Source organism: Mastigoproctus giganteus, chromosome 9 (assembly GCF_048544385.1).
Source record: "Mastigoproctus giganteus isolate SK-2022 chromosome 9, ASM4854438v1, whole genome shotgun sequence".
Lineage (NCBI taxonomy): Eukaryota > Metazoa > Arthropoda > Arachnida > Uropygi > Thelyphonidae > Mastigoproctus > Mastigoproctus giganteus.
The window spans coordinates 193,200,162-193,213,815 of NC_143583.1; the positions used below are offsets into that span (position 1 = coordinate 193,200,162).

The window sequence follows — 13,654 nt, forward strand, 5'->3', positions numbered from 1 at the left end:
TAAAAAACAACAAACATTTAGAAAAAGTAGCGGAACGTCGTTCCGGCTCGAATACACCACTGCTAGTAAGGAACGTTCTGGAATTCTCCAATAACAAATTTCCCATATAATGGAGCGCATAGACCTACACCAATCACATTTCTGACCCTTTTACACAGAGACACGAGGCGGAGTTGAACAGACGTTCCAGGTGCCGCCCTATACATATACACATGTCCTCATACAATGGAGTGCATCTTGTGGCTGTAATTCTGACTTTTTCATGCCACCGGCAGCAGCAAGTGCTGTGATGTTACTGACAAGAAGGCAGATGTGTTTGAAAGCAGCCCAGCGGAGTATCCCGTACGCTGGTGCAAAGAGAGGTTTCAAAGTTGTTGAGGCTACTGACGTGTAAATTTCAGCACCATAGATAATAGCAGAGTGGGTAACAAGTGGATATATTTTTTCGTGATTGCATGGTCTCGCACGTACAAAGTGTTCATCATCCAGTGAAATCTAAGCATTTCAGTCATTACTTCAATGACCTTATCGAGGGGTCATGAATTAACCTGACTGCCCTCTCTTTTGAATGGACTCGAGAAGTTTAGAAGTTTTGGGAGGATCATTCCAGACGTGGGAGCATTATTCCATAGTAGGACGAATTTCAAATTTTTATAGGGAGTAACTGTTCAGAAGTAATGCCGAGAGTGAAAAGAAAGCCCGTCTTTTTGATTCAGAAGAAAATATTTGTAACGTGCTTCTGAAAGTTTGCCATCAAAGATCATTCCCAAGACCACATGCTTATCAACTATTTGAGCAGCTAAACATGCAAGCCGACCAGGCTAGACGGGTGGGTAAAGTGCCTGCCTGGCAACCCAAAGGTCGCGGGTTCGAATCCCGCCTCGGGCTTGGATCAAAGTACTGCAAAAAAACCTTGGGAGGTGCATTATGGCCACAGAAGCCGATGGGCCAACAACTGCCAAAAAAAAAAAAAATAAATAAATAAATAAATAATAAAAATAAACATGCAAATGTAATTTGAATTCCTCGGATCATTTCAAAAATCTGTGATGGCTTCTACCTCAAGGAGATTATATGTGCTGACTTTTCTGGATTTATTCTAAGGCCAAACTACGTGTTCAGCGAGTGGCCGAGGGTGTCATTGAGATTTACTTGATTACGATTTATAGGTTTTACTTTGTGATTATTTTTATATAATCGGTATATCATACAATTGACTGCTACTTTGGGACAAAGGGATGCAAAATGGGCAAACAACAGATTGGGTGAACGACTGGCCATGGAAGTAAAGTTGAAGACCCCTAGCGGTGAGTGCTTAAGCTATTCTGTTCTTACTGTTACTGTATTAGGGCCTCCGTGATGAGATTTTATTGCTCCGGGGGCTGGCATTTCAGTGTAGCATCTAATCTCATCAGAGATTGGATGCTACGGTCGTCTAATTTTGTTCCTTGCTTTGTTTCTCCTATATCTATATTTCTTTTGTGGTTGGTTCATCGTATCATGTCAGCGATATTTCACACTTTTTTGCCCTCGGCGTGGTCAGGTGGCGCCGGTCTAAATTTATTATTTGGCTTATAACTTTGGCTGTATTTACCCACTACTTAATATTTTTCAAATTTTTAGATACATATTCCTTCCACATTCCTCCCATTTCTACTTGTATTATATTTGGAGGATAGGGGGAACCCCGGAGCCCGCAAAACTTTAATAAAATACTTCTGTTTTTATTTATTTGTTTTTTCGCACATTTTTTTTTTTTTTTTTTCTCATATTGCTTTTATATATTATGGGCGTGTTGTTGGATATTGCTTATGCAGCCACTTACGTTGGCGGTCATCTCTTTCTTTATTTTTATTAATAATTTTTTATTTTTATTATTAAACATATTATTTTTATAGTTTTATTTATATATATGCATATAGTCAACTTTTCACAAGCACTACAATTCATGAGTCGTACACAGCAATGCACGAACCCTCTAAAGATAAATAATACTACATTTAATCTACGAATCTTTCTTTTACATAGAAACTGTATGAAAAAAAAAACAAATAATAATTGCTTGATTTCTATTTGTCCGATTATAACGAAATTTGTAAATTTAAAAATATTTGTAACAAATATTTTTAAAAGCCCAGATATAAAATTTCATGCAAATCCATCCACTGGAAATCGAGTTGATACTTGTGGACGGATGGATGGTCATAGCAAAGACAATAGGCGTGTATGCATATATATTTATATATATATATATATATATGCGAGGGATTTCCGAAAAGTAAGGTAATACATTTTTTTTTCTTAAAACGCGGTGGACAGATATACCCGTTAATAACATTCAAAAAGACCGCAAGTGCAATGTTGCGGTACTGCCGCCTCACAGCAGATCCCAGTTGCAAAATGGCGGCTACCGTTCGAGTGTGGTCCAAAACAGGCGTTCGTGAAGTTATTCGCTTTTTGCAAGCAAAAGGGTCTTCACCAAGTGACATTCACCGTGAACTGGTTGCAGGATATAGCAAAAATGTGATGACAAAGAAGCAGGTGTGTTTTTGATGCAATGAATTTAAAGCGGGCCGTGTAGATCGACATTGGGCAACACAGAAGACAACATTTCGCGCATTAAGGGCATCGTTCTTGAAAACAGGCGAGTGAAACAGCACAAATAGTGAACGTGAGTAAGTCGACTGTTCACGACCTTGGCTTTCGAAAGGTGTGCTGCCGCTAGGCACACTGACAATTGTCAGAGGAGGACAAAGCAAAACACATGGGGATGTTTCTGGAGAACCTGTTGCGATACAGCAACGAAGGAGAGGATTTTCTAGCTCGTGTAGTCATAGCAGACGAAACGTGGGTTCATCACTTTATCCCGGAGAGCAAACAAGACTCCATAACCTGTAACATCCACAATCTCCTGTGCGCAAAAAATTCAAAACTGTTCCCAGTGTCCGAAAAGTCATGGCCACAGTGTTCTGGGATCGCCAAGGCGTTCTGTTGGATTTCTTGCAGAAGGGAGGAACAATCAATGCACAATTTTACTGTGCAACATTGGAAAAACTGAAAGTCGACATTCGAAGCAAACGACCAGGACTCCTGACAAGCGGCGTGATTTTGTTGCACGACAATGCAACTCCACACACTGCCCACACCACTCGTGAGTGGTTACGCCACAATCGTTGAGAAACTCTGTCACATCCCCCCTACAGCCTAGACTTAGCTAGCGCCTTCAGACTTCCATTTGTTCGGCCCTCTGAAAAAACACCTTTCAGGAAAACATTTCATCACGGATGAGGAAGTTCAACAGGCAGTGCGATGTTGGTTACTGCATATAGGCACGAATTTCTTCAGTACTGGTATTGATAAACTGATCCATCGTTGGGACAAGTGCATCAATAAAACTGGAGATTTTGTAGAGAATTAGTGCATGTTCACTTATTTCTTGGTGTGCAATTTCAACTTCGTATTATTAAACATCATCGAGAGAAAAAATGTGTTACCTTATTTTTCGGAAACTCCTCATATATATATATATATTTATTTTATTTTATTTTTTTTAGTGTCATTTCTTATTTTATTTTAGTTATATATTAGTAAATTAATAAGAGGAGTTTACCTCAATATAGTACGTGGAACCCTTCCGTATGATACCCTCCAGAAATTAAAACGGAAAAAACGAAAAAATCGACAACTTACCGGTACATTAAAGTAAAATATAAATAATTAAAGTAAATTATAAATAATTAAATAATCAATTTAACACAATTCAAAATCAATTCAAAACAATTAAAATTCAAATTAACGCAATTAAAAGAATCTAACGAAAATATTCAAAACGATTTTCCTTCCTGAAGCTGACAATGCTTTTCGACCGACTGTCGTGATCACAGGAATGAAAATTATCGAATCAGGCTAAACCTGCAACTTAAATAGTGATTATGTGTCTTCGCGCATGCGCGTAAAGGTCCACGCATCGGAGATCAAATATGGCCGCCGAACATTAACAGAATTCTCGTGTAATTTAATTTCAACGGTTTCTGCAATTAATAGTCGCGTATAATTACGTTGAACGTTAAGTATTTTGGCCTCGTTAAATAAAAAAGTATGTTTTTCGTTAATGGCATGAAAGGCTAATTCTGACGCTGCTGAACGAGAAGCACGAACAGAGGCTTCGTGTTGATTTACACGGATATTAAGAGAAAACCGCGTGGAACCCTGATAAGACGAGTCGCAATCACCGCAAGAAATGTTGTATACTAGATCATTAATTTGTGTTGCGAACGCCGAAAGAACCGAGCGATTGTTCAGTATAGTGTGTAACTTCCGTATAGGCCTAGCTATAATTTTAAATTCGGTATCTTTAAAGAATCTGTTAAGCTGTTTGTGCCACTGTTCAACATATGGGACAGAAATAAAGTATTTTTTGATATTACTATTGTTGATTGGTGCAGTATTTTGTATCCTATCCTTAGCTTGTACCCTAATTCGATTTATAGTGTTAATGGGATAACCCCTGTTCAAGAATCTGCTAGTTAATATTTGTATTTCTGAGTCTAAAGCAGAATCCGTCGTTGAATATTTATAGGCATTTAGAAATTGATTAAAGATAATCGATCTTTTGTAGGTGAACGGGTGGTAGCTATTATAATGTAGAAGCATACCGGTGTTTGTGGGTTTTCGATAGATGCTAAATTGTATTTTGTTCGAGTCCCGGGTAAGCGTGAAATTTAGAAAGTTTAATGACTTAGTATCCGTATCTTCCCTTTCCAATGTAAATTTGAGTCTAGAATGAATATTGTTAAACGAATGTAAAATATCTTGGATAGTACTACTATCGGTAATAACTAGAACATCGTCTAAATACCTCCCATAGTATGTGATACGGGGACGAAAAGGTGTCAAATGTATCTGCTCAATCGTTGAGAGATAGATCTCTGACATTAAACCACTCAGGCTCAAACCCATTGGTAATCCAAAAATTTGTTTGTACACCTTGTCTCGAAAGGTGATGTAGTTAGCCTCAACTAATAGTTTAATTAAGTGAAAAATCTCCTTTAACGAGGCCAAAATACTTAACGTTCAACGTAATTATACGCGACTATTAATTGCAGAAACCGTTGAAATTAAATTACACGAGAATTCTGTTAATGTTCGGCGGCCATATTTGATCTCCGATGCGTGGACCTTTACGCGCATGCGCGAAGACACATAATCACTATTTAAGTTGCAGGTTTAGCCTGATTCGATAATTTTCATTCCTGTGATCACGACAGTCGGTCGAAAAGCATTGTCAGCTTCAGGAAGGAAAATCGTTTTGAATATTTTCGTTAGATTCTTTTAATTGCGTTAATTTGAATTTTAATTGTTTTGAATTGATTTTGAATTGTGTTAAATTGATTATTTAATTATTTATAATTTACTTTAATTATTTATATTTTACTTTAATGTACCGGTAAGTTGTCGATTTTTTCGTTTTTTCCGTTTTAATTTCTGGAGGGTATCATACGGAAGGGTTCCACGTACTATATTGAGGTAAACTCCTCTTATTAATTTACTAATATCATTATCAACGTAGAACATATTGAGTATTACAGCTCTGATTCATACTATTTAGTTATATATATAAATATATATATATATATACAGTATATATATATATATATATGTGTGTGTGTGTGTGTGTGTGTGTGTGTGTGTGTGTGTGCCTAAAAACTACAATGTTTCAACACTGAATTCAAAGCACACACACACACACACACAACTGTCATATTAGGGCCGCCAAGAATGAGTTCATAGTTCATCTGCTCATGTGTGTGTTATGTCCATAAATTGCGTGCGTTCTCTGGTTGATTTGTCTGTTTCGCTGGACGAAAAACCCGAGTTGACGGGTAAGAGGGGGGGGAACCTTGCTATCCACGCTTCCCACAAATAAAAACAAAAATAATCATTATTGTTTTTAATTTTTATTTATTTTAAGTTTTAAAATTTGTGAAGTATTAAACTTCGGATGACGCCTCCTTTGATCAGACGCCTTTGCGGTGCACAGCTGCACACCCGCACGCAACGGTCCTGTCTGTAGACAAGAGGTACCATATTCATATCTACTTCAGGCAACAAAATGTTCAGGCTCCATCACACCAACGGTACTAAAACTTCTCTGATTCTGCACAAACATTTCGCGACCGATTTTGGGGGTCTCAAACCCAAGGTGGTACATTCCTTTAATACAGCGTTTCCCAAACTGGGGTTCGCGGACCCCTCGCGGACCTCTGGGGGTCCGCGAAACGTTCAGAAGGGGTATCAAGTATATATATATATATATATATATATATATACTTGATACCCCTTATATATATATATATATATATATATATATATATATATATATATATATATATATATATACACACGCAAACTTTTTTGATTTTTGAAGGGGTCTGCAGATCTCAGTAGTTTGGGAGCCGCTACTTTAATACATAACAAGTTAAATAAAATATATTTCAAATACAAGAGAAATACAAAATATATTTAGTACAATCCAAAACACAAATGGAATATGTTATAGTGAGAAGTTTATTATTTCACTTACGAAATTCTATTCCCAACGAAACAATTCAGTTTTATAACCTGTTCTAAAAAAAAAAAAAAGCACAATTCCTACATAATTCAAATAAAGTAACCAATATCTGAGGAAAAATACGGTTAGTATGAAATTTTTAAGTTATTATTATGTATACCCTGCAACTAACTATCCAAAGTACCTAATGCAGAATTTACTGAGGTAATAACAGTGTTCTGTGTAAAACTTTTCAGTCAATCAACGCTCTTTCGTCAATAGCACCGGTTCCAACTCCAGTAGAAACGGTGGCAGGTGGCATTTTTGCCGCAAGCTTCCTTTCAATCGTTCCACGTTCCAATGACGAAAGTAGGTACGTGTTGTCGGCCAGCCAACCGATTTCTGTCTGATAGGCAGCCTTATTCGGAATGGTATGAATCTTTATACATTCATTTTCTATCTGCAGAGAACGTTCCTTGCGCTGTAGATCATCATTAACCTCATTCAGATGCTGTTGAATTCCATTCAGTACGTTCCTGAAAAGTATCAAACAAAAATTTCAATCAATCATATCGTATATCTGGTACTTTTAAGTTTTAGTTTATTACTTTCAAATTGTTTTTGATAAAAAAAAAAATAAATAAATAAACAATTAAAGTTACCAATGAACGATAGTACTGAGGGTAATGCAGAGGTTTTCTTAGGTGCGCTTGCTTTTGTTTTTATCTTTTGTATCAGAGGTTTTTTGGAACATCAACTAATTTGGCCACAGTGCAGTAGTTATTACTGTCTTCACTTTGTATAAAGGGCTGAAATTTTTCAGAAAAAATCATCGGAAAAAAATTTAAAAAATCTACTCCCTTTGCCTGAAATCGGTTAATTACAGTACAGTCGCCTGTAGGTTCTTAACCCACCCATGAAGTTTGAATTCGGACTTTTTTAGTCCTAATGTGTGTTGTTTGTTTGTTTGTTATTTGGTTTTTAGGAGCATTAGCAACTAAGACCATATTGCTCCGGGGATATGCCGTGGTCATTTCTTGACCTTTCCGAATCCACCGTATTTGGTGGTCACGGGCTCGAACGCCGGTCTAATCAAGAAGCGTGTGCTAAGCACTGCTGCTCCTGCCCACCTGGCTACGGAGGCGCCTCCTAACGTGTGCTAAGTGTTTCTAACATTTAGCACACATTAGGACACCCAAGGCTATGAGGCGCCAGTAAATTGTGTCTGTAAACTGTGGTCGATTTATCTGTTTGCTGGAACTAAAACCCGAGTTCCCTGAGATAAAACCATGCAACCATTGCCTAAGACCGAATAACTCACCTACGTTTTACGTTGTGTAAAAAAGCCCATAAAAGTTTCTTATGTCATTGAAGGGAATCGGACTGAGGCCTTTTCTACCCGGTGTACGGCGGTGATTATAACTTACTACACGCGAGGACCCCGAATGAATGGGAGTGTCACACTGGCGAACGAACGACAGCTATGGGACGATGTTTTGCTACGCGCTGCTTTGTGTGAAACGAGTGGCATATCCAGGTATCAAGTAAGGGGGGGGGGGGGGGGCACGGCAACCAGACTTTTGAGTTTGTTTTTTTTTAGAACGCCTCCTGCGTTCTTTTTTTTTTTTTTTAATTTCAAATTTTTGGTTAAGGGGAGCATATGTCCCCTCTGCCCATACCTGAAAACGCCCCTGTGTGAAACCGTTCACATTGCCAGCCAACGATAAAGCTGCAGAACGATAGCGCTTTGACGCTGATTCTATTTTTAAATACGAGCGAGAAACGTTTTGTGCATGCGCGTTAGACTTCCTTCTGCTTGTGGAAGTGTTAAATTTTAATAAGTGAGGTGCAATCTCGTCCTGTACTTTGGAGAGAAGATGAAGTTAATTTTAGGAGAAAAGATGTTACAGACAAGTTCTGGATTGAAGTGGCAATTGCCTGTGGGCTAGAAAGTGATAAGATGAATTAATTATTTCATTTAAATAGGCATATATCCATATTTAAAGGAAACATTGTACATGCGCCTTATAAGGGGCTATGTAAAATGTGTATTGTGCATTTTTTGTATAGGCCTATTCATATATTTTTCCCCGAAAATGAGATTGTAGGGGGGAAAAAAGGTCCAGGAAAAGAGGTCCAGCACTAAATATAAATAAAATAACTCCATTTTTGTCTAAAAATGTGGTCGGCATAGGCTCTTTTGCTTTGTACAGTATTTAGGTTGTCCCGCGACTTGATGAATTTTACTCAGAATGACTTCAGGTGATTCCTGAAGTGATTCTGAGTTCATTCATTATGGCGCGGTCCCAGTACGGCTTGTGGGCCGGGGTTCGTACTTGTAATACGGTGCACTTTCTTTGATCAACTGGTGTTTCCTTGCTAGATTGCGGTGTATTATCTTGGCTATCTGGTCGTGTCTACGAGTGTACTCAGTCTGGGTTGATCTGTAAGATGAAAAATCTTACAAGTAAATTGTATATAAAGATAACAGATCGTCGTTCCCAAACTGAGAATTTAATAAGAAAGGATACGTTAGGAATAGTTATACTGTAAAATAAAATATAACAAATCAAATAAATTGAACAAAGTGGATCGTTAAAAATATGGGGGAGTTAAATTAAGGAAGGGGCTAATCGGAGGGAAGGGAGAATCGTGAGAATTACTGCACGAAATTTCTACCAACAGATGGATAAACACTCAGCTATAAGTACCGTAAACAAATCTGAAGATCTAAAACGGATAGCAGAGCCATCGGTGAATAGGCGACAAAGGGTAAGGTCGCACGAAAACAATAGAAAGTTGAGCCGATTAGTCGAACATCCCTTTGATCAGAGACCCTAGGAGACAAACAGAAAGTGAGTACAGGTCTAATTCCGTGTCCAAGACAATAGGGCTAGCGTCTGGTAGTCCGCAACAGCTTGGCCTTATAGTACTTAGTACCGTGCATAGGTTGAGATGATACTTGTTGACATTTGACTTGAATTCTGTAGATTGTAATTTTCAGGAAACACATATGAAGGAAATGTTGTTCCAGAAAACGGAAGTTGAATGAATAAATGAGGAAGAAGAAAGTTGGTTCTGTGAGTTTGAAGTTGAACAGTAAATTGATGTTGGCTTGTGGCGGCACGTATTCAGACCGATGTGAAAGTGAGAGCAGGAATTACAGAAGCCAATTCGGAAGCAGTGCCCATGGAAGTATATATATATATAGAAATGGCATGCAGCAGAAAGTGAACGTCTATGAGAGAGAGATAGTGGAGAGACTCTATTAGAGATCAGTCATTAATTAACCTAACTGCCCTCTTCTGAATGGAATCAAGAAGCCTGAGAGAGGTTTTGGGGGCACCGCCCCAGATGTGGGAACAATATTCCATGGTAGGGCAGATTTGCGATTTGTACAGAGTGAACAGCTGTTTGGAAGAAAAGTAACGCCGAGAGCGAAAGAGAAAACCCAGTTTTTTAGAAGCAGAGGAAGCAATATTTGTAATGTGCTTGTGCCAAGAGAGATTAGAAACCACGGTAATCCCCAATAAATATATGTCGCTCACTGGCTGCATTAGCGGCAGAACTGAAAAATCGAAATTCTGGGATAATCGATGAGAAAAATGTGGCTTTTAAAATTAGTTTCTTTAGAATTGAAGAAATTATGTGATTGTTCAAATATATTGTGATTCATCTCATCATCCCCAATGGTACTCAAAACTAGGCTGGCTTGATCAGCATTCCTACAGGTAAAAGGAATTTTGAAAATTTAACCACCTTTTGAGTTGTGAGCAATATGATCTTGCCTGGAAATCGAAGTGTCATCGAAGATAAGCATAGGAGTAGAAGAATCCTTTTTGCCAGATATACAGGACTGAGTTTTAGAAGGATTGAAATCAACTAGGTTATCTTTGCTCCACTGGAGATCAGCATTTAAGGAATTGATACTGGCTATTCAAGAAGTTTAAGCAGTTTATGCAAGGCAAGGTTTCACAAACTGGAAAGTGGAATGCATTGTGCTATCATCAGCAAAATGGATAGGATTTCCAGTCAATGGAAGGTCATTAATATACAAGAGGAAAAGAGTGGGAGAAAGAACTGAACTGTGTAACACCAGCATTAGTGGAGACGTTAGAAGACAGAGAGCCATCTAAATTCACCCTCAGTGAACGATCAGAGAGAAAACTGGATAACCAATTACAAAAAACAGTTGGCAAACCATAAGATGGAAGCTTGTTTAGAAGACCTTTATGCCAAACAAGATCAAAAGCCTTTGAGATGTCAAGAGAAACTGCTTGTGTTTCCACGAACTTTTCCATTGAATTTGTCCATAAATGGGTAACATTAGCCAGAGTATCCACCAGTGAATCGACGCTTATGGAATCCATACTGGCGATCGTTGATCAGATGGAAGGTTTCTAGATAGTTTAAAAGTTGGCGGTTAATTGATTTCTCCATTACTTTAGAAAGAGTAGAAGTAAGTGCAATGGGACGATAATTGGAAGGGAGGGATTTTTCCATTTTTAGGAACTGGCTGGATATGAGCAAATTCCAAGCAGAAGGGAAAACAACTTTGGAATAAGAAAGATAAAAAAGGTAACACAGAAGAAGAGTAAGTTCAGGAGCACAGGTTTTAAAAACAAGTGGAGAAATACGAACAAGACCTGGACCTTTCTTAGCATCAAGATTGTTCGAAATCCTTCTAACATCCTTTTGATGGAAGACCACAGGAAGCATTGAATGGAGTGTACTGGTAATGGTAGGAGGTAGTTTTCCAAGATCATCAATACATGAGTTAAAAGAAAGTAGGATGCCAGCAGGGCAAGTTTATCTTTAGCTGAAGTGGTAACAGAACCACCTGGTTTTTACAGAGGTGGGAAGAGATATGGGCAAAAGTTGCGGCCAATAACTCTGCCAAGAGACCAGAATGCTCGACTACCATTTGAACAAGAAGCAAGTTTTCTATTCTTAGCCTGTTCAAAATGTAGTTTGGGCTGATTAATAACTGCTTTACAATTGTTGCGAGCTTTCGTGTAGGCAGAAAATTAACATGGAAATTTGGATACAAGCCAGTTGCGATATACACTGGTGTGCAAAATTTAAGGACCAGTCAGGTTTTCACCTGTAGCTTCTCATAGGAGTGGCCTGTATAAGGGAAAAACATACCAAAAGAACCTCGTGAGGTACAGAAATGATGAAGAACACAACACCGACACAACAACGGAAACAAAACGGTACAGAGGAACTTTATTTAAAAATGGCAACATAGCACTGGCTACAATGATACAGATGCATCACTGCCAAAGATGGAACAAAGGAAAGAGGTGGTCCTCAGTAGGAGATATGGCCGCCCCTAATGTCGATGCAGGCTTTGCACCGCCTGTCCATACTTAGAACAATGTTGTTGATAAGTTCTTGCGTTAACATCGTTCATTCCTCTGTCAGTGCCATCTTCAGCTGGTGAACATTTTCTGGTGGATGTGGACGTGCAGCTAGCCGTCTCCCCAGAGTGTCCCATATGTGTTCGATGGGATTTAAATCGACGGGAACGAGCAGGCCAATCCATACAAACAAGGTCCTCACTTTCCAAAAGCATATCACAGCTGCACTGCGATGGGGTGTGGCGTTATCATCCATAAACACGAACTCGGGGCCAATGGCGCATCGGAACAGAAGCACAAGGGGAAGGATTACCTCAGTACAGTAGCGTGCACCGGTTACAGAACCGCCTTCCAGTATCTGGAGTTGTGTATGTCCATCCAAGATAACGCCTCCCCAGACGAGAACACCTCGACCACCATATCGATCACTTTCAGTGACGTTTGCGGGGTGATACCGTGTGCCAACCTCTCGCCAGATTAGCTGACGTCCAGAATCGCTGCTGAGACTGAATCTACTCTCATCAGTAACGAGTACCTTAAGCAAAGATTTTGTGGTGTAACCTTTACAAATAATGTTGGTCCTTAAGTTTTGCACATCAGTGTACAACATTCTTATCTTGAACAGCCGTAGCACATTTATTGGAAAACCAAGGTTTAGATAAAGGACGAGATTTTAAGGTGGAGTGTGGAATAAAGGATTTCATCCCTAAAAGAATAATTTCACTGACACGATCTGAGCAAACGTAATATGACCAAGGAAAAGAAGAAAATAAACCTCGCAGATCATCCCATTTTGCATTCTAGTAATGCCAAACACGATGTTGAGAATGGACACGAGAGAAAGGCTCCATTGGAGAAGAGACCATCGCCAAGATGTGATCTGAGTTTGTTGTTTGGTTTTTAGGAGCAATAGCAACTAAGGCCATATTGCTCCGGGGATATGCGGTGGTCACTCCCTGACCTTTCCGCATACTCCGTATTTGAGGATGCGGAAAGGTCAGGGCTCCGTATCGGGGCTCGAACCCCAGTCTAATCAAGAAGCATGTGCTATGCACTGCTGCTCCTGCCCACCTGGCTACGGAGGCGCCGAGATCTGAGTTGCCTAGAGAACTACTCACCTCGACCGTGCACTTAGAAGGGTCGTTTGTGAGAAAAAGATCAAGTGTGTTGGCTGTGCGGTTATGATTGTGCTCTTGTTGGTAGGATCGCCGTCCTCCTCACACCGGGTGGAAAACACCTGAGTTAGAATCGCGTCGATTACGGAAAGAATTTTTATGGGTCTTTTTCACAACGTGGAGGAGTTAGTCGGTCTCAGGCGAGGGTAGCATGGTTTTTTTATCCGGAAACTCGCATTTTTCTTCCAGCAAAACAGAAAATCGACCTCAGAACACACGCAATTTACAGACAATATACAGGAGCAACGTGGCCTTAATCGCCGATGCGCTTAGGAATGTCTGGTATTCTGGTAGTTAAATAAAGAATCTATGTAAGGTCATTAATAATTACAAAATGTCAGCATCTCTACTAGCTGGGTCGCTGTGATTAGAAAACGCCAGCTGTAGTTGTGGACATTAAAATCACCAAGGAAAATTACCTCACTGTTAGGAAAGTTGGACTGGAGAAAGTAAGGTTGCAAAGAGAGGAAGTCAAAGGGTTCCAAGTGATTAGTGGAGCTGGGAGAACGATAGACGTAACATATGAATTAGACAGAATGTGGTAACGAGATTTTAAGCCAGAGAAG

At 39.2% G+C, this 13,654-nt stretch overlaps 1 protein-coding gene across 1 annotated transcript in view; it reads right to left on the reverse strand.

The window, feature by feature from the left end:
• Window positions 1-6,803: 6,803 nt before the first annotated feature.
• The window catches only part of LOC150080986 (tektin-B1-like), a 37,318-nt gene continuing 30,467 nt past the window's right edge, over window positions 6,804-13,654 (reverse strand). The window contains exon 7 of the mRNA XM_090380876.1: window positions 6,804-7,086. Within this exon, the coding sequence (XP_090237002.1) occupies window positions 6,804-7,086 (283 nt within the window). The remainder of the gene's footprint in view (window positions 7,087-13,654) is intronic.